General features: G+C 52.4%; 1 protein-coding gene across 10 annotated transcripts in view; it reads left to right on the forward strand.

Annotated features, from left to right (window-relative positions):
- BOC (BOC cell adhesion associated, oncogene regulated) overlaps window positions 1-20,358 on the forward strand; it is a 72,730-nt gene extending 52,372 nt beyond the window's left edge. For 5 of the 10 annotated variants that reach the window (XM_073893471.1, XM_073893472.1, XM_073893470.1 and 2 more), the window contains 16 exons: window positions 1,613-1,759; window positions 3,617-3,760; window positions 5,243-5,536; window positions 5,909-6,181; window positions 7,506-7,813; window positions 11,094-11,256; window positions 11,708-11,818; window positions 12,329-12,535; window positions 12,901-13,082; window positions 13,539-13,644; window positions 13,957-14,079; window positions 16,441-16,662; window positions 17,337-17,572; window positions 17,787-17,863; window positions 18,338-18,531; window positions 19,579-20,356. In XM_073893471.1, coding sequence (XP_073749572.1) covers window positions 1,613-1,759; window positions 3,617-3,760; window positions 5,243-5,536; window positions 5,909-6,181; window positions 7,506-7,813; window positions 11,094-11,256; window positions 11,708-11,818; window positions 12,329-12,535; window positions 12,901-13,082; window positions 13,539-13,644; window positions 13,957-14,079; window positions 16,441-16,662; window positions 17,337-17,572; window positions 17,787-17,863; window positions 18,338-18,531; window positions 19,579-19,766 — 2,975 coding nt within the window. In that variant the 3' untranslated portion in view covers window positions 19,767-20,356. Of the gene's footprint in view, window positions 1-1,612; window positions 1,760-3,616; window positions 3,761-5,242; window positions 5,537-5,908; window positions 6,182-7,505; window positions 7,814-11,093; window positions 11,257-11,707; window positions 11,819-12,328; window positions 12,536-12,900; window positions 13,083-13,538; window positions 13,645-13,956; window positions 14,080-16,440; window positions 16,663-17,336; window positions 17,573-17,786; window positions 17,864-18,337; window positions 18,532-19,578 lie in introns of those variants that run through there. The other 5 variants (XM_073893469.1, XM_073893466.1, XM_073893468.1 and 2 more) reach the window with 4 other exon arrangements.
- The last annotated feature ends 554 nt before the right edge of the window (window positions 20,359-20,912 follow it).

Below are 20,912 nucleotides of genomic sequence, written 5' to 3' on the forward strand. Positions count from 1 at the left end.
TAGGAAATTTGAGTTCATAGGCAACATAAATGGGCATCTTGTACCTGATCGGAGGGTCCCAACTTCCAAGATAGTCCTTCATTCGGTCATTCAGCATTGACTGAGCATCTACTTAGGCCAGGCCCTGGGTTAGGTTCAGAGGACACATACACAAACAAGACTTGGTCCCTGCCCCTAAAAAGTTCACACTCTAACATTGTAAACAGAGAGACAGTGATCCTTTCATAGAAACAAAAGGGCTTTCCTATCCTGGCATGGCTTGTCTAAAAGCTTCTGGAAAGTTCCATTAAGTTGGAAACCTTCTGACCTTACTGCGTGCCCTGATCCCTGGGCTCTCCTCTGGTGACCAGAGTTTGTTTTTGGTAATTACCTCTTCTCTTTTGTGAGAAACCTGATTCCTGCCTGCTCCTGTCGCCTTCTTGCCTTCTCTGGGTCTCCCGGGGAAACAACACAGGCAGGTGGAGTCTTGCAGCAGAATTGCAGTAAAAGCTCTGATGGCGTCTGTTCTCAGGAGCTGAGCAGAATTTTTGGTATGGTCAGCATTCAGAGAGGGTGCCTCAAGGGCTTTCTAAGTACCTTTATGAGGGAGCGTCTGGGTAAATATTCTCATCTTTCTTATCTTCGTCCCCTTTCATTTTATGTCTTCTTTTAAATTCAACCACAGTCCTGAAAAACAAAATTGGAGTGTTTTTTGCCCAAGTGTCCAATTTTGTTCAGCAACATCAGTGATTTGGCTCATACAAAGAGAGTTTTGTGGTTTGAACGGTTAAATTATTTGGGAAACATTCTGCTCTTGTTACAGATGGAGCTCCATCCTCTCCCAGCTTAGATCCCAATCTTGCCACCAAGCCAAGTCAGAAGAGACAGCCACCATGTTGTCAGACACTGCAACCTGGTGTCAGGACCCTCAGCCCTCCCATATTCCACTACCACTAGCCACACCGTGGAGATGCGTCTTTGCCTTAGAAAGCCCTCAGAGCATCCACAGATCCTGCACCCCCAGCCCCAAGGAAGGATTAGCCATGACAGAGAGTATAGCTCTGGGTAGCTTCAGCCTTCCTGTCACAACCATGGTTGGCAATTGAGCAGTATCTAGGGCCTGTCACTTTTACTGGGGATGTCAAAGAAGAACCAGGGAACTTGACTGAACTGGAAAGAAAAGATCACAATTCTCTTTCAGCCTTCCCTTCCATCTCCATTAGCTGTGCCAGAGCATTTATGCCTTGATCAGTGACCCATCTCCTGCCAGGTTCAGTAGGGCCCCTGGGCCTGGCCAACTGGCCGCCATGTCTCAGAGTAACCGAAGAGGCCAGTCTGGGTCACAGGCATCTCCTGGTGGAATTCTTTACACAGTGTTCCCACTCTCCAGCTTATACATACCAAGTTGAGCTCTCTTGCAGTGATGGAGGCCACACATTCCATCCTGCAAACTCTTATAGACAACAGAAGGCTGGAGGAAGGACTTGGACCACCCCCAGAAAGCCCCCAGGGAGTGAGGCTCCTGCAGCTGTTTATCATGACTGAAGACACCACGGCATCTGCCCACCCTAAAATGGTGCTTTGTCTCTCTCCTCCATCGAGGCCCAGTTGGCACCTTCCCTTCTCTCCACAGACCTCCAGGACTTCAAGTTGGACGTGCAGCACGTGATTGAAGTAGATGAGGGGAACACAGCGGTCATTGCCTGCCACCTTCCTGAGAGCCACCCAAAAGCCCAGGTCCGATACAGTGTCAAACAAGAGTGGCTAGAGGCATCTAGAGGTGAGTGAGCAAGTGGGGAAGCTGACCACCTCTGCCTACTGCGTCCTCAACCCCCATCAACATGCCCTCCGCCCCCTCCTCACCTCACTGGTCAGCGGTCTTCTTCCTTGCTACATAGCCCTGTAGGATCCTAAAGGGATTGGTTTCCATAAGGAAGGTCTTCTGCCCTTTTGAGAGGAATGTCTTCATCCTCTGAGGCTCTGGAAGATGTTGCTGAGCTGTCACCATTTGATCAAGGCTGTCAGGACAGGGTTCTGGATTCCCTGCCACCAGGCACACACAGCAAGGCGGCCTGACGAACCCAGCCGTCCGTGGGACTGCAGGGCTGCCCGATGGGAGGTGGAGCTCTTTCCCATACAGCAGAGGAAGCTTGCCAGTGGGACTCGGGTTTTTCCCTTCCCATCTTCCTGGTAATGCAGCTGTCTCAGCTGTCCTAGCTTCCTGCTCAGGCCACGGCGTACGTGACAGCTGGGCTAGGAGAGGCCAAGCTGTGGTCCACAGAATGCCAGGGAGGAGAGGGGATGTCTCTCAAGATGAAAACAGCTTCTTCCCATAGTTGACCCTTCACTGAAGGCCAAGTAGACCCTGCTTAACTGAACCCACAGCTCAAAATGTATTCCTTTTAGAATATTCTCTAGCTACTTAAATATTTTCATTATGTTTTTCTGGTTATGAAAGGAATATGTTCCTGTATTCCTATGAGGAATATATATGTTCACTATAGAAAATGCAGAAAACTATTTTTTGACAGGGTAAAACCCCTAATCCTTCCACTCAGAAATAACTGGAGACTAAGAGGAGTAGAGAATTAATCTCCATTGTCTCTAGCAGAAGCTTGGCTATAGCCTCTGGAGGAAGCCCCACAGGAATCAGGGGTTTTTCCCATTCTGTCAGGCATTAACTAAGCTGCTCATACCTGGGGCAGCCCAGTGGCAGGCAGGCAGGCACCAGGCTCAGTGAACCCAGATTGCGGAGACACCAGGACCCCCCCGGGGCAGGCCAGGCCACCAGAGAGCTCAGAGCTGATGGCCAGTGCTTTGCCTACCAGGAAGCTGAACACCATCCCAATCACTGGAGCGTCCAGAAGCCACGGATCTTTCTCCTGTTGAAAGAAGTAGAACACAGCCCTGGGGCCACGTCCCCACGGCATCCCTGGTCCCGAAGCAGACAAAGTCCAGCAAACCAGTGATGCAGAAGAAGGGTTTCAGTAACATTCATGGAGAAGGTCGTGGTTGGGAGTTAGAATATTCCTCCCTGGTTGCAGAAATTCAATAGTGAGGTGGCTCAGAGCCGTGACCCTGACAGAGACTCATGGGAAATTATAAATTTATTTCCCTCCTTCCTGGTGGCTTGCAGGAATGACCATCTCATCTCCCACGTGTACAGCATGGGGCCCTCAATCCTTACAGTGGCACTGAGGTAGCACATATCCTACCGCTTTACAAATGCGGAAACAGGATCTAAGAGGTTAATCAGCTTGTCCAAAATCACACAGTCCATGGCAGATCCAAAGCTTAAGCCCAGGTCTGGCAGACCCCAAATCTTGCTTCCTTTCCACCCTACTCCCTTGAAAGTATAACATGTTCTTTCATAGACCTATGTACTAACTCAGGGGATTTAGCCAGTTTGTTAGCTTGTCAGCCAGTTTGTCAGCTGATTGGTTAGTTTTACTCTCTGGCATTTCCGTCCCCCCTTGATTTGAGGTTTTACGGGGAGAATAGCATTTTCAGTTTGGGCTTATTGGGATTCAGGTGCACAGCTCATGGTTTCTGCCCTGCCTGCCCACTGGGGACTACCAGCTGCAGTATTCTGGGCCCAAACTCATCCCATGTCCCCTTCACCCTGCCGTTTTCTCAGATAACTACCTGATCATGCCATCGGGAAACCTCCAGATTGTGAACGCGAGCCAGGAGGATGAGGGAATGTACAAGTGTGCTGCCTACAACCCAGTGACCCAGGAAGTGAAAACCTCAGGCTCCAGTGACAGGCTCCGCGTGCGCCGTAAGGGGCAAGGGGGTGTCTCGCTGATGGAAGGGGCTGGTCAGGCTGAGAAGGGAGGGGATTCAGGGGAGGGGGGGCACAGGCCGGGCTCCAAGTCTGAGTTCTCTGAGGTAGGGGTGGGAGCTGTGGGGCTTGGGCCAGTGGGGTATCCAGGACTCAGATGGAGTGGGGGTCGTCTCCCCTCTAGCGGCACATGTGCCCTGCCTAGCTCCGGAGGTAGCTGTGCTTGCTTGTCCCTTTCTCCTGCCTATTGGGAGCTCTCCTTCGCTGTGAGACTTCCAGAGCGGGGATCTGTTGGGATGTGGATGCCAGGGCCAGACAGCCTGGTGCTCAGCAGCTGACAGCACGTGCACAGGACAGGAGATGAGGCGCTTGTGCCTGTGTGAGGCCACAGGGCCTGCATGGCACAAGGCCAGGCCGAGCCTACACTGTCTGCGCCGCTGAGGTGTGCCCAACACCTCCCTCTGGTGATGGTCCGTGGGGGCCCACACACTCCCCCAGTTGGATGAAAACAACGTCTGCCTTTGCCGAGCATTTCCTGGGGGCCAGGCACTTTTCTAGGCTTCCAGCTTATTCAGTGGAGGGACGTCTTATGTGAAGTTTGGTTTTAGAGGCAGCACCAGGGGCAGATGTACTGTGCAGCTAACAAAGCCAAACCTCAGCAGTCCCTCAGTCATGGGATTTTGTATCTGTAATTGTGCATTCTGGTTCTTAAAGAGGGCCTCCCAAGCTGTGTAAGTCTCAGGTCTTACAAAACCCAGATCTGCCCCTGCTTGGCACCTAAAGCAGAATCACACAGGCCAGCGTGGAGGGAGGGGCCCCTGGAGGGCAACCTGCCTTCCAGTAAGTGCTATGCCATTTCTCCGCCAGCACTGGCAAAAGATCACTCCTTCCTTAGCTGAGCAGCTGAGCCAGAAGTTGATTTGCTTTGGGAACCTGTGATACTGTACAGCTAAGGAAGGAAATGCATGTCTTCAAACTGTGGGTCCCGCTCAGCTCCGTGAGGTGCTCACACCGTGAGTCATGCTGAGAACCGAGACCTATGGATGGTGTGGAGGATACCGTGGACTCTTGTCTCCTAGCTCATCCTTCGACTTGGGGTGCACTTGCTGAGTGCAAGCAGGAAAAGCCACCTACACCATTTGTTTCTCTGTCCAACCCCTCATCTTTTTCTTTGCCAGCATGCATAGTTATTCATACGTATGTTGTGTCAATGCCGCTATTCCAGTATATTTCCTCATTTCTTACAACAGCTCTCTGCAGAAGGAGGGCCTTGTTTTTGATAAAGAAACCAAGGCCCAGGGGAGTTCAGTAACTTGCCTCACTTTATGTAGGTCGTAAGCCCCTGAGCGGATGTTTGATTCCAAGTCCACACTGTCTGGGACTGCCTCCTGGGGCCTGGCCACCTGAGGCGGGATGGAGGGGATCCTCTGCACCGAGTCCTGGCCCCACATGCTGCCCTTCACCTCCCGGCCCCTCCAGGTTCCACTGCCGAGGCTGCTCGCATCATCTACCCGCCAGAGGCCCAGACCATCATCGTCACCAAGGGCCAGAGTCTGATCCTGGAGTGTGTGGCCAGCGGGATCCCACCCCCACGGGTCACCTGGGCCAAGGATGGGTCCAGTGTTGCCGGCTACAACAAGACACGCTTCCTGCTGAGCAACCTCCTCATCGACGCCACCAGTGAGGAGGACTCGGGGACTTACCGCTGCATGGCCGACAACGGGGTTGGGGAGCCTGGTGCAGCAGTCATCCTCTATAACGTCCAGGTATTTGGTGAGTGTCTCCTGCAGACTTTCTTCTCCTCGGTCTTCTCTATGGTCGGTGGGGTCTTTCTAGATGCTCCTAACCCCAAGGCTCAGACAGGGTCAGGTGCCTTGTGAGAGGTCCCATGCCCAGTGAGTGGTGGAGGAGGACAGAGAGAGTTGGGCATGCTTGGATCCCAGGGGCCAGGGTACGGGCCTGGCATTTCTCTCTAGCCCTTTCCTGTCATGACTGACAGAAGAGACCCAAGAGCCTTTCCTTCCCTCTACCGACAGTCATGGGGAAGGGGGGGACCCATTCCTGACTACAGATCCCTCCCCAGCCTGTCTGGTCCTGGATGGGAAGACCTCAGCCTTTCTTACCCCTGCTCTGGTTTCCTGGCAGAACCCCCTGAGGTCACCGTGGAGCTGTCCCAGCTGATCATCCCGTGGGGCCAGAGTGCCAAGCTCACCTGTGAGGTGCGTGGGAAGCCCCCGCCCTCTGTGCTATGGCTGAGGAATGCCGTGCCCCTCGCCTCTAGCCCACGCCTCCGACTGTCTCGCGGGGCCCTGCGGGTGGTCAGCGTAGGGCCTGAGGACGAAGGCGTCTACCAGTGCATGGCTGAGAACGAAGTTGGGAGCGCCCATGCCGTGGTCCAGCTGAGGACTGCCAGGCCAGGTGAGTGCAGCCCAAAAGGCTGGAGATCTCAGCCGCACATTCACAGAGCTCTTTCCTCAACTGAAATCCAACTGAGAACCCCAATATATAAAATAGATAAAAGTGGCTTTTAGTTGTGAGTTTAAGCTTACATTAACTTATTTAAAAGTCAAAAGTATACATTTTCGCTAGTGGAAATGATTCGTTTTACGTATGTTGTATTTTTTAAAGGTTTTTTTTTTTTATTCATTTGAAAGAAAGGGAGAGCGAGTGCACATGAGCAGGGGGCGGGGCAGAGGGGGAGGAAGAGGGAAGGAATCCCAAGGAGACTCCTCATTGAGCGCAGAGCCCAACTCGGGGCTCAGTCCACAACCCCAAGATCATGACCTGAGCCAAAACCAAGAGTCGGACTTTCAACGACTGAGCCACCCATGCGCCCCTTTACTGTTGTATTTTTAAAAATGCTTTTTATTTTGTGGAATCTGTGGGTTCCTAGGGTTCCATGACATCCAGTTTAACAACTACTCCCCTAGAGTTAAGAAAAGCAAATCTGTCCTTTTCAGCTTGATTCATTTCAGCTGATAACTGTACTGACTGAGCAGTTACTTATGTGCTCGGCACTGGACTAGATGATGGGGGGCGCAGTGCAAAGAAACATAACAAAGATTCCACTTCCTCATGGAGGAGACTAAATGCACCAAGGGAATAATTTGATAACCTGAATCCACATGATCAGATGCCAACCTTCTATGGCTCAGCAGGCTGGGGAGAGGAACTAGCACTGGCAGATTCTGCAGATGCCTCCTGAGGGAGGTGCTGCCTCTCCTGGCCTCTCAGATTCTCTGATGGGGTTACAGTCGGCTTCCCATCTCACATGCCAGGCTGCTGCAGTGGAGTAGGAAAAGGCTGCATGGTGTTAAGACCCTACAGTGAAGGGACATGTCCCCCACCCCAACATAGACATAAGGAGGAAGGTGCAGTGTTCCTCAGGAGTAAACCGAACCGTCACTTGAGGTGAGGCTAGTGCATGGGCTCAGGAAAACAAGCAGTTTGCGGAGATGCCTGCCTGCCACCCGGGGCCATGGCAAGAAGCCTGGGCACAGGGCATCAGGCTGCCCATCTCTCCTGGCCGGGCAGTGACGCAGCCCTCTCTCTTCCCACAGAGCCTGGCTATGTGTGCAGTGGGCTGATGGCCACCTCAGGCTCTGAGCTGAGGGCTCTTCCTGTCCCCACAGGTTTTCTCACTCCTCTCTCTCTTCTCCCTGGGGCCAACAAGTCAGCCAATGACCAGGGGAACTAACTAACTAACTCTTCCTTCCCTTCTCTTTCCTTCTTGGTCCTCCAGCTACAACCCTGAGGCCATGGCAGGACACTAAGCTGGACACTGCCACCCCTTCCATGCTGCCCTCCAGACCTGGAAGCCCTGACCAGATGCTAAGGGGGAGCCCAGGGCTCCCAAAGCCCCTGACATCAGTGCAGCCAGCTTCCCCACAGTGCCCTGGAGAGAAGGGGCAGGTGGCTCCTGCCGAGGCGCCCATCATCCTCAGCTCACCCCGGACCTCCAAGACGGACTCATATGAGCTGGTGTGGCGGCCTCGGCACGACGGTGGTGGCCAGGCGCCAATCCTCTACTACGTGGTGAAACACCGCAAGGTATGGTGACTGGTATTGTGCGGACCTCTCAGACCTGGGCAGGGATTTCTGCCTACTAGCCATCTCCCCTTGAGTTCTTGCAGCCTGGACCAGCAATCCCTACTGCTGCCCTTGACTTCCTGTCTCCTCCGGTGTACTTTCCTGCCACCTCCCAGGAAGTTGGTTGTGAGTTGAGGCATGTGGGACCCTAAGACGCCCAGGAAAAAGTCATGTGTGCTCCTTCAGGTTCTCTGGGAGCTGTTTTCCCAGAAGCGACCACCACCAACTTCTCCTCCTGGGGGAAAGTGAATAGTCTCCCTGTTCACCATCACCTGCCCTCCCCCTTCCCTCTGTCATTTGTCATTGATGTTTTTTATTTTGTTTTTTAACGGAAGCAAGCTCCACTGGGCACATACCTGCAGGAACTCCACATGGCAAGCTAGCTGTAGGGCCAGGAAGACAAATATTTGTGAACAAGTGTTTTCTCTGAGGACTGTAAAATACCCCCTCAGTTTTCAGGATCCCTCATGGCTCGGCTTTGACAAGCGGGCGTTGGAGGTGAAAGCGCATCAAGTTGCTCAAACCTCAGCTGTTTCTCCTTGACAGAAGGAGGCCTGTCCAGGTGGAGGTTTCGGGAGCTAGCAGGGAGGGGACCTCTGGCCCTGGCAGGGTGTGGGGACAGCAGCCAGGCCATCCTCTTGGACACAGTGTCCTGTGAGGCAGGACAGGGCCGTGAGCTCACCTGCTGTTACCCCACAGGGAGAAGGGCATAAGGTTCCCTTTAAGGAATGTCCTGGAGGAGCATTTCTGTTCATCCCAGATGTGTGCTGCTTTTTCTAAGACCATTAGATAATAGAAAATTACTGTTCTTAAATGGATTTTTTTTAATGTTCTTTGATAATGTATTATAGGTGCTATATTTTATATACTAAAAGTATTTATCAACACTTCTCCCCCTCCAATACCAAAAAACGAACCCAGCCCTTTGCAGTGCGGCATGTCAGCTGTGCAGTAGCCCTTTCCCCTGCTCTGGACCCTGCCAGCCCCTCTCGCTCTGTTTCCCTCTGTGACCTTGGCTCAGGACAAGTCCGCAGACGCACTGGCTCGTCGGAAAGACCCCTGAGGCAAAACTGCCTCCTAGGTGGGGGTTGGGGTGCAATTTCTCACTAACACGGCCTGCTGACCTCTTCAGAGCCAGCCAGCAAATGGGGGTGAATGTATTTGTAACAAAAAGCTGCATTGTTCTGCCCAGGTTATGGGCAGGGCTGGTCCTAATCCTGTTTCTGCATGTAACTAGACACCTGCGTCTCGAGTTGTAGACAGAGATCAGGGCAGGCCAGATGCTTACAGTCTGCGGGAGACAAGAACCAGCAATGAGAACAAGAATCATATTTTTCAGGCCAAAAGGTGGCCATGAAACTGCTTCACCAAGAGGCAGGCTGGCAAAGGCCATGTGTGGTGATCCGGAAATGCCAGACCGGGGCCGTATTCACCCTGTGGGCGTGTGACAGTGACTAATGACCAGGCTATTTCTTAGTTCTGTTTTGGAGCCCAGTGGCAGCGTGAGGCCAGCGCCGGGAGGGCCAAGGGAGAAAAGGGGTACAGGGAAAATGAGAGGACCGTGCCCCCGCTGGGTCTGGCTTCAGTTAGGCTCCGGCCTCTGGGGCACTTGGGGCTGCTAGGTGGACACAGCCAAGACAGTAATTATGTCTTGCAAGCAGGACCTTTCTCGAAGGACTAGCAGGTCTTAAGGATCGTCACACAGGAAGAATTTTGGAGGGAAAAATCAGTGTTTGGGTTGTGTTTCCAGCCCCTTCTCTTGCAGGAGACTGGGAAGCACTCAGCTCATTTTCACTTTTTCCCATTGTGAAGCCAGTTTCACTTCCTGCCGCATCTGCAGACCCTGGGCTACTGTGTCTGGGTTTCCAGTACTACTGAGGATTCTCAGTTTGTAACAACTTCTTCCCTTGGAACAAATCCTGGAAGTCTGACATAAATGAGCCCAGACCATCCCTGTCCCTTGAATAGAAGGTTTTGTTCTCCTTTGGAATATTCTGCTTAGGGATAAGGGCTTTTCCTACCAGCTGTTTGATTCTTGAGCAAACCACAGCTCAAGTCCCTGCAGACTCTGTGAGATGTGCCCTGTTGGCAGTTAAACCTCTTGTCCTGAAAGGTAGGGTAGGTGAGATGAAGCAGCCTCTCGACATCACCTGTCGGGGAGGGAGCCTGGATTTTTTTATTTAAAGAGCTAGCAATTTGGGGCCATTAAAGGTTAATCCATAACAGTTACAATTCATCCGCAGTTTTTAAGCACAAAGCGAGGCGTGAGGGCAGGAGTGGAAAGAGAGGGATCAAAATGGTGGCCCCCGCCCAGTGGAGGATGTGGGGTGAGTCTGCAGAAGGGGCCGGGCCCTCACCGGGAACCCACTGTGTCCCAGGCTAGTGCCTGACACTTTATATACATCATCTCACTGAATCTTCAGAAGAGACTGAGAGCTTTCATTTGACTAGTGTGAGAAATGAAAACCTTAGGGATCAGAGAGGTTAGGGAACTGGCTCAGGGTTACGCAGCTGGATTTAGAGACACAATCAGGATTGAAACCCAAGATTTTCTGGCTCCCAGACTCTTTCTTTCTAGGATGAGTTGCATATGATTACGAATGTGCCCTCTGGAGTCAAGTCATGATTTTTGCGCTCACTAGCAAGGTAGCTGTAGGCAAATTACTCCTCTCTCCAAGCCTTAGCATTTGTGAAGCAGGAAAAAAACTACCACCTGTCTCTTGGTCTGTTGTCGTGAAAGCTCTTCACAGGGCCTGTAAAGTGCTTGCTTCCATGCTGAGCACACAGTAAGCACTCAGCAGCTGAGATTCTTTCTACTGGTGCTGCTGCTTTTATCCTCCTAATCATCCTCGCAGAACATAAACTTTAAGGGACTGTGTTTATTTGGTTTAAATAGAGCAAGGAGAAAAAAGTTAAATGCGGAGGTTTTCAGAAATACAGATAGGAGGTGTTTGGGGAAATTCTCAGCTCTGAGAGGGCTGTCGACCCTCCCCACTGAATTTTCTTTGACGGGATGGTTAAATGAGGGACCAGGGAGCCTACTTCACTGTCCCAGAGAGGATAGAAGTTCCAGAGCCTGCAGGACCAGTCTGCGCTCAGCAGCACCACCCCTCCCCAAACCCGGCCCACTGTCCTTCCCTTCCTCCTGCCCTGCTGGACTCCATTCTGCTTTTTCCGCAAACCACGGCCACCAGTAGCTCTGGGCTGAGATGCCAGTTCTGATACCAGCTACCTTCTCCAGCAGGTCACAAACTCCTCTGACAATTGGACCGTCTCCAGCATTGCAGCCAGCCAGAACTGCCTGACCCTCACCAGACTCGACCCTGGGAGCTTGTATGAAGTGGAGATGGCAGCTTACAACTGTGGAGGCGAAGGCCAGACAGCCATGGTCACCTTCCGAACTGGTAAGGGTCACACATTGCCCCCAGCTCGGGGTTTTGTGGGCCTGAGCAAATCCTGCCAGGCCCAGGAGGGGAAGCCCTGCTCACCTTGGCCCAGCTGTTCACTTTGAACTTTATCTTCCTTTCAGCTGTTGCCTCCCTGTGGTTTATGAGCCCAGGCTGAGGTCCTGTGTCTCATCAGGAGAGCTGCCAGCTGGCCTCTGTGGCCACTGCCCCCATTGCACACCCGTGTGTGTACACACATGCACACACACGCACACCCGCACGCTGGGGCCAGGCACAGTACCATAATGGTCAGGCAGAGCTAGGAATCCGACCACACTGCCAATGTCCTGTATGATTTGAATCACCCTGTTAGACGCCCCCAGCAGAGTCTCAGGCTGAAAGAACTCTCTGGAAAGGGAGACCTAATACAGGCTCCCCCATCTGCTGGTTTCGATCCATTTCCCTCCAGGACGGCGACCCAAACCTGACGTCATGGCCAGCAAGGAGCAGCAGATCCAGAGAGACGACCCCGGAGCCAGCCCCCAGAGCAGCAGTCAGCCAGACCACGGCCGCCTCTCTCGTAAGCCCCCAGCAGCTCAGAGGGGCGGGAGCGAGCAGGAGTCAGGACTGGAACCAGGCCCACCACCTCAGAAGGCTCACTGCTGCAGGTGGAATGGGATCTTGCTCTGTGGGTCTGGGAAGCCTTACGATATTTTCTTGGCATCTCCCCGGCCAACCCCAATAAGAAAATGTAGATTGGAATTTTTCAAGTAAAATGTTAGTCTGACATGGGGGGTAAGGGTTGCTAACCCTGTGGGTCCAGACAGCACAGAGGAGAGATCCACAGACTCTGGGCCCTCCACAGTCTGACATTGCAGAAGCATGGTTCTAGGGGCCCTAGCTCAAGGGCTTCTTCTGGGAGAAGGTGACCCAGGTTAGCTCTGGAAGATCTGATACGGCCACCAGACGGGGAGGGTTGGGGGGGGCGGGTAACAGGCCCCAGTCAGGAACAGGCCAAGTCCAGTTGCAATACAACCACCTTATCGTGTCCCTCCTGCTTCCCTCTTCCCTCACGTATGGTTTCCTCCAGCCCCTGAAGCTCCAGACAGGCCCACTATCTCCATGGCCTCTGAGACGTCAGTGTATGTGACGTGGATTCCCCGTGGGAATGGTGGCTTCCCAATCCAGTCCTTCCGTGTGGAGTACAAGAAGCTAAAGAAAGTGGGGGACTGGATTCTGGCCACCAGTGCCATCCCTCCTTCCCGGCTCTCGGTGGAGATCACTGGCCTAGAGAAAGGTAGGGGTCTGACCACTGTCCCACCTGGTCCTCCAGCTGTCCCCGACCCCTCAGAAGACAGTCGGAAATTTGGAGGCTCTTCTTTCTGCTGGTCTGGCCCCGCCCCAGTCTTGCATACATGGATGCTCTTGGTGGTGTCCCCTCCATCCTACAAACCCTTCCTTATCCTCCCTCTCTCCGTAAGAGGTCCGTAGCTGTCCCCTCTGTGGCTCCTTTCTGAAGAAGATGGGAGTCCTTGTGTCCTTTGGGGACTGGCGTTTGGGGAAGGGCTACCCAAAAGGTCCCTCCAGGTTCTGGGTGTGCTGGGTGGGGGTTGGTCAGAAGTGTTTTCCAGCTCCTGGGTTCAAGTGAGTGTCCCTTACCAGGCACCTCCTACAAGTTCCGTGTCAGGGCTCTGAACATGCTGGGGGAGAGTGAGCCCAGCGCCCCCTCCCGGCCGTATGTGGTGTCGAGCTATAGTGGCCGTGCGTACGAGAGGCCTGTGGCAGGCCCTTACATCACCTTCACCGATGCTGTCAACGAGACCACCATCATGCTCAAGTGGATGGTAAGTGGCCTCGCACAGAGTGCAACGGGGAGATGGGGCCTAGCTTCATGATGACAGGGGCTGGCTGCTGCAGCAGGAGCAGGAAAGAATCACTTTTCTGCCCTTCTTCTAAGATCCTTCCCCTTAAGTGGCCACCCCCCCCAAGCCCCCCATACCTGGGAATTGAGCCAGAGAGCCTCATCCTTATGGTACCCAGGCAGGTTTAGAGGGGACTTATGTCTTTGAAGAAATGGCCATTTCTGGTCTCCAAGAGCTGGGGGACCTTTAGGCTAAATAACAAGTGATCTTACAGCCTTCCCCCAGAAAGCCTTGGAGATATCAGCAGAAGTATTTTCTTGGCTCCCTCAGTGAATTTTTAAACTCCAGGCTGGGGTAAAATTTCTATCCACCAGTGCTTCTATTCACATGATTTCTCTGCTCCATGGTCAACTTGTTTTTCTTCTCCATTCCCTATAGTATATTCCAGCAAGTAACAACAACACCCCAATCCATGGCTTTTATATCTATTATCGACCCACAGACAGTGACAATGATAGTGACTACAAGAAGGATATGGTGGAAGGTAAGCGGCACCTCAGGTGATATGGTTTTCTCTGTTGGCAAGGGGGGCCTAGGTGTTGGTGAAAGTATAAAACCTGGGCTGGTGGGCCACAGAGCATCTGTGCGCATATCATGGACCCGTGCCACACCTAGGGTCATCAAGATCATAAACCCACATGCTTCCTTTCCTCCAGTGCTCCTCCGCCCCAGGGTGCCCTGCTGCATTCACGGCACCAGCCCAGACACACACAACCCTGTCCGAGTCCGACTGTGACTGGTTCCAGACAGACCAGATGCATATCACTACGTGTGACTTTCTTGCTGTGTTTTCCAGGGGATCGATACTGGCACTCCATCAGCCACCTGCAGCCAGAGACCTCCTACGACATTAAGATGCAGTGCTTCAATGAGGGCGGGGAGAGTGAGTTCAGCAACGTGATGATCTGCGAAACCAAAGGTGATTCTCTTTAGGCTCTCTGCTCTCCTCTTGCTATTTCTAGCCAGCTAGGACCAAGTCACTGTTCCATGTGGCAGACTGATAACTCTTCCCCTTGAAGACACCTTATTTTCTAAGTACTCCTAAACCTTGTCATTTTTAACCCTTCTGTTCATTTGCCTGGGCCTCAGGTATGAATAGGGTTGCCATCCTGATGGCTTCAAGGAAGTGGGGAATTAACTCATACATGATGAACTCATGGAATAGAACCCATCCTTAAGGTCAGAACTTTCTATAAACACTATAGTTCGATAACATTTGGTACTTACATTGGTTGGTTTACTGGATTTAACTACAATTCCATAGGGGTAGGAAAGAAACGGAGCAAGTTCACTTAGCCAGTTAGGGTGGAGCACACTTTGGGCCAAATTCATCTAACGACAAGCCTGGATTCTTTCTCTGCACTGAAGCATGTTAAACATCTCTACATAATAACTTGTTAATATTTGCACATTGGTCAAGTGGATAGATATCATAGTGTCCATTTTGCAAATATGGAAACATCTAACCCAGGTATATTGCAAAGAACAGAATCAGGAGAGGATCACAAAGGAATAGGAATGGAGACAGAAAAGAATCCATTTTCCCGACATTGGCAACACTGTCTCTCTAGCTTTGCACTACTTTCCTCCCCTATTCAGCAAAGGCAGAGTGCCTCCTGTGTGCACTCCCTGCCCGCTTCCCTCCTGTGCAGGGAAGGGAGGGGCTGGAAGTCCTGCAGCAAATGGCACACAGAGTGCCCGGGGCAAAGAGCAAAGGCTTCACCCTGGCTTCACCCTGGCTTCACCCTGGCTTCACCCCGGGCTGGAGGGCTTGAAGCTTCAGGTGGGTCTAGCCTGGGGGACAGGGCCTGCCTGCAAGTAGCACCCGGTGGTTGGAGGGTGTGGCATCTAGAAGGAGGATGAGAGAGGGAATGTTCAGGGAAGGACCCGGGGGGGGGGGTCCGTGGGTATTGCATCATCGAGGACCCTGTGGCCGTGGGGTCGAGAGGGCTTCCTGGTGTCTCTGGGGGAGCGGGCTGGGAGAGAGCGCGGTGCCTGTGAAGTACGGGCGAAGAGAAGGTACGAGTTGGAGTCTGTCCTGAGGACGTGGGGGTAGGACCAGGGCCCGCTAGCACGTCGGGGCCGGGGGAGAATGAGGGGAGTTCAGAGTGAACCGTGAGGTGTCTAGCACAAAGTGCGCACGGATGATGTTGCCATTTATTGAAATGGGGAAGCCAGAAGAGCAGCAGAGCCCAGGAGAAAGGAAGGAGCAAGGGGAAACCACTTGGAGACTTCCTGGGGCTGATTCTTCCGAGACCCTGAGAGAGAAGCAGGTCTCCCGGCAGGGGAGGGCCCTGGGCATAGGGACTTGGCAGCCATCAGGACACAGGACAGAGTAGAGAGAGTGTGGCCTGAGAGGGTCGAGGAGGGCTGGCAGTTCTGAAGAGAAGACAGAAAAATGTAAGCAGCTGCCCTCAGAGAGGTAGCGGGAGATCCCCAGCTGAGCTGTCAAGAGTCGAGAGGCAGACGGCTGTGCATGGGCGTTAACAGGTCAGACACAGCCTGCAACCAGCACGAGCCACAGGAGGAGATGCCGTCTTGTTAGAGAAGGGGCGGTTCCCTGTTACTGAATGCCCTAGAGCTTCTCCCCACCTCCATCTCCCTGCTCCGCGGCCAGGCTCAGACCTAGGACTTCGCAACCCTTATCTGCCCAGGAATAGCAAATCCATGGGTAAATTCTGCCATTCCCAGTTCTTTTGCTGGTTTCATGCATTTTTTTTTAAGGATTTTATTTATTTATTTGAGAGAGTGAGAGAGAGAGCAGGAATGGGGGGAGGGTCAGAGGAAGAAGCAGACTCCCCGCTGAGCAGGGAGCCTGATGCGGAGCTCGATCCCAGGACCCTGGGATCATGACCTGAGCCGAAGGCAGACGCTTAACTGTTTGAGCCACCCAGGTGCCCCTCATGCGTTTCTTTGTTTTTGTTTTTTTAAAGATTTTCTTCCAAAAGTTCACTGGCTATTCTCTGAGAAAAGCCCTACACCTCTTCTGCCCAAAAGACCCAGTCTGATTCAGTGCTTGGCTCACAAATATCTCAGGTTGTGTTTTGAAATAGAAGGTTCAGTTCCCTTCAGCAATACCAAATCTCCCATTAGAGGCCAGTTTCATGCTGAGCTTGGATGCCACACTCATCTAATACAGAGTTTTGAGGCACTGCCTTGTGAGTTTGACCCCATTTCCCAGTCCCATGGAATCAGGTTTGTTGTTGGTGCTGTTTTTTTGTTTGTTAGGGGGGAAATGTCAGATAATCGATGCTGAAGTGAGTTTTGTCCACAATTACAGCCCGGAAGTCTTCTGGTCAGCCCGGTCGGCTCCCACCCCCAACTCTGGCCCCACCTCAGCTGCCACCCCCGGAAACCGCAGAGCGGCCTGTGGGCACCGGGGCCATGGTGGCACGCTCCAGCGACCTGCCCTACCTGATTGTTGGGGTTGTCCTGGGCTCCATCGTCCTCATCATTGTCGCCTTCATCCCCTTCTGTTTGTGGAGGGCCTGGTCTAAGCAAAGTGAGTGAGTGACCCCCCTCGGCACCTCGGGGAAGGAGCCTAGGGAGGGGAGGGGGCACTCTGCTTCGCATTCACTAGAGCGTCAGCTCCTGGGTCCCCACACAGGGCTCAGAGAGAGAAAAATATGCCACGCCCAGACCCTTTCCTCCCAGTTCATGGGCCTTGGCAGATGGAAAGCATGCAGTGGAAAGTGGTCTGTCTTCTCTGAGTCACTGGAGCTCAGTACTTATCTGGCTCCAACTCCTTTCCATGTCTGAAGCTGCTGCTCTGACCACATGTTCGTGTTGCAGATGGACCCCACATCCTCCCTGCCGCTTCTCTGGGCCTGCGGATGCCTTGAGCTTCCCCTCTTGGCCTGTTACCCACTAATTGCTGCTTCAAATGGCAACACGTCTGGGCAACTTGCCTCATTTAAATGTTGCTTCTGTTGGCTCACCACTTCTTGCCCCTGTATCTAGTCGCCCTTCTCCCCACTGCAGAAAAGTCTAAATGTTAGAAGTGGGTGACTGGAAGAATATTCGGAGAGAGAATATTCTCATCCCTGAGGCAGTGTCAGCTCCCTGCGTACCTCATTTTACCCTATGTAGTCAGAAGTTTTCTGAGATTTCTGTGGTACTGGAGGCTGCCCTGGGCCTCCTTGGCCTAAGCATACCTCTGTCCTTCTGTCGTTCCAGAACATACCACAGACCTGGGTTTTCCTCGAGGTGCCCTTCTGTCCTCCCCCTGCCAATATACTATGGTACCACTGGGAGGACTCCCAGGCCAGCAGGCCAATGGGCAGCCCTACCTCAGTGGCACCAGTAGCCGGGCCTGTGCCCGTGGGATCCATGTGAACAGGGGCTGCCCTGCAGCTGCCCTGGCCTACCCAGGCGTGAAAGCTCAGCAGCACTGCCCAGGGGTGCTTCAGCAGGTAACGTAGTCCTGGGAATGGGGGCACAGAGGTGCGGGCCAGCATAGGGGAGGTTGTTGGGCTGCCTCCTGGGGCTTTTTCCCTTCCAGCCTCTAATCCTGGGCTGCTGGGTCTGGCTCTCTTTACTCAGGAAGGAATGGCTCATTCTGTTGAACACCAAACAGGAAAGCTACCTGGACTCTGATGTGACCTTTTTACTCTTTCTTTTGAGCAGCAGGAAGACACCAGCGGCCTGCTAAAGCAGACCATTCTTGGCACTGGATATGACCCCCCCAGTCACCAGATTCCCAGGTAACCAGGCCTCTCCCATCCCTGCCTTTCACTCCAGAGCTTTCTTTCTCGTTAGCTCCTCAAACCCAGTCTCAGTCACTGAGGGGGGCCGGGGAGGGGGGCACATCTGACAACCTGCTCCACCGGACTTGTCTCCTAAGGAGGTGTTGTGTTTGCAGTTATAATGCCCTTCCTGCTTTGCGGCATGGGTTGGCCTGTCAGAGTCCTTCCCTCGCTCGGCAGGCCAGAGCAGCCACATACAACTGGCTCTGTCCACAGGCCCCTCGACACCTGACTGCACATCCTTTCACGCACCCGCGACTTACACAGAATAAAATGGAAATAGACTAGAATTACCCACGGAAGTGGTGGTATGGCATCTCTTACTGTTCAAATGGTCAGCCCTGACCAGCTCTGATGCCCTCAGACAGGGCGGTGGGCAGACAGGCCCACGCTGCCTCCACCTCACTTCTCCATTTGGTCTCGTGCCCGTAGGGGTCCCAAGTCTAGCCCAGACGAGGGCTCTTTCTTATATACACTGCCTGATGACTCAGCCCACCTGCTGCTCCAGCCCCACCAAGACTGCCGCCACCTCCAGGAGCAGCCCACCGCCACAGGCCAGTCAGGTGCGAGGAACGTACCCCAGAGCCCTGGGCTAGAAGCAACCTGGGACCCTCTTTTTCACCGAGGTTGGTGCCAGAGGCAGGGCGGGAAATTGCACAGGCTGGGGATGACATGAAGTAGGTGTCCATAACCCCACAGTGGCCTAGAGAGGGGGAGAGAACAGTCCTCAAAAGTGGTGTTAAGAGCCATCCAACAGCTTTTCTATGGGAGAGACAGGGAGCGAGCGAGCCTGTGGGGGCAAACCAGGTGGGGCCGGCTCTAAAAAGCTGAGAAAAGGACACATCCCCATTTCAGAGAAAGAAGCCCTTTTGGTCTCGGCATTTTAAGACCATTCACAAATTCCTACCGCCTCTCATCACACCAAGAGGCATTCTCTAATCACCCCAAATACCTTGCTTTGTTGGGTCTTGTCTCTTAATTAAGGAATGAGATGATATCAGCCATTAAGCAACCGAGTTCTCACCTCACCCTCCTAACTCTGTGCTTCCACAGAGCCTTTTCTCCGGGGCCTCAGTGCATACCGCCCGCCCCACAGTCCTCCTTCGTGCCAGGCTCTTGGAAACCAGTGGACGCTTGGTTGGGGCACATGCTGATTCAGACAACTGGCTAATGCTTCTTAGCTTCCATGGCATGAATGTCCATTCGCGTGCAGATCCTAGGACTCTGTCTCTGGGAGATAAAATTCTAAGACAGGCACCTCCTAGAGCCAGATCCCAGCATCATCAAAACGACTCCATCTGGGGTGGGATGATTATGCCCAGAGAAATCCTATCAGAGGGGTAGACTAGCAGCTTATATCTGGAAAGAACAGGGCTCTCTTCCACATTTCATGGGCTCAGCTGACTTCATCTGCCCCAGGGTATAGGCTTAGTGCTTGAGAGTCTCTGGTGTTCCCTCACTGAAATGTGTAGGTGGCACATGGGTAACAAGTGCCCCCCCCCCGCCATGTCTCTAAGACCTGAAAACAGAAATGCCCTTGCCATAGTTATGTCTTTCTGCCTCTTTTAGGGCTAGTGTAACCAACTCCCATCACAGAGACTGACCCAGTACCACTGAGCAACGGTCCCTGGTCAGTCTGGATTTTAATGTTTTCCATTTTTCTCTCCCCTCAGGGCCCCCGTGCTGCTTGGGCCTTGTACCAGTTGAAGAGGTGGACAGTCCTAACTCCTGCCGAGTGGGTGGAGGAGACTGGTGTTCCCAGCACCCCACAGGGGCCTACATAGGGCAGGAACTTGGGATGCGGCTCTCCCCCAGCTCACCAGTGCACGTAGCTTTTGAAACACCACCTCCTACAATTTAGGCAGAAACCAATATCCCAGAAAGACTATATATTGTTTTTAAAAAGAGAGAAAATTGGTATTTATTTTTCTATAATAGCCATATTTATATATTTATGCACTTGTAAATAAATGTATATGTGTTTTTATAATTCTGGAGAGACACAGAGAATCCTACCCATTGAGTTATGAGGGGGAAATCAAAGAAGCCCCCGTAACAGGATTCCACCTGGCAAGAGTAACACAGTCTGAGGAGGCAACCCCTCACTGAGCACCTCTGCCACCACCCAGGAGGCCACACAAGGCCCCCAGAGAAGCTGCTGAGAGGATGAATCTTAGGCACACTGTCCATGACCAATGATGAGGGAAAAGCAATGGCCCCCGTATCACAGGCTGGAGACACTTGTGAAGACGACTGGACCGAGTACTACAGGAGACATTTTCAGAAGATGCTCATGAGAATAGACTAAGATGTGTATAGTCCTATAAGTATTAACAAACTTCCAGAATCAATAATCTGTGGCAACCTATCTCTGTAAAAACAAACACTGTAACTTCTAAATAAATGTTTAGTCTTCCTGTAACCTTCAACTTTGTCACATGAGTCAGCATCCTCTTTAGATGTTAGGATTCAGTTTGAGTATTTGAAGAAAATCTCCACTTGTGACATTTCAACTCTGTCAAGAGTCTGAGAGCTGGTAAAGGTAGCAGATGTCTAATTCTTTGTCTTTTTAAGTATTGTGTTAGTAACTGTTTAGCCCGAGAGGGAGACAGTGTGAAGTAGTTAAGCAGATTCGCAGTTCTCTTACTGAATGGACTCGACTCGAGGTAAAGCTTTGGTCACAGAGATATGTGTGGAAGACGAAGTATTTTCTCCAGATTGCCATTTAGTTAAGTGCTAGGCTGCACGTGCATGTGTGGTGCCTGATAAAGCTCACTTTTCTTTCCAAAGATAGACCAACATTGCCAGAGGAGTTGACTCACTAGTCGTCTAAAATCAACATTTACTTACTTCCATACAACCACAGGATCAACCTTTATACCTGCAACTGGCACTAGCTGGAGGTTGAAGCTTTGCACCGAAAGCCCTAACACTCAGCCGTTCTCAGGAGGGAAATTGTGTGCTAGATTTCAGCAAAGGTGAGTTACAGATGCAATGCAGCCTGAGA

This window comes from Callorhinus ursinus, unplaced genomic scaffold (assembly GCF_003265705.2).
Source record: "Callorhinus ursinus isolate GAN/ISIS: 27379988/994484 unplaced genomic scaffold, GSC_fseal_2.0 scaffold1, whole genome shotgun sequence".
NCBI lineage: Eukaryota > Metazoa > Chordata > Mammalia > Carnivora > Otariidae > Callorhinus > Callorhinus ursinus.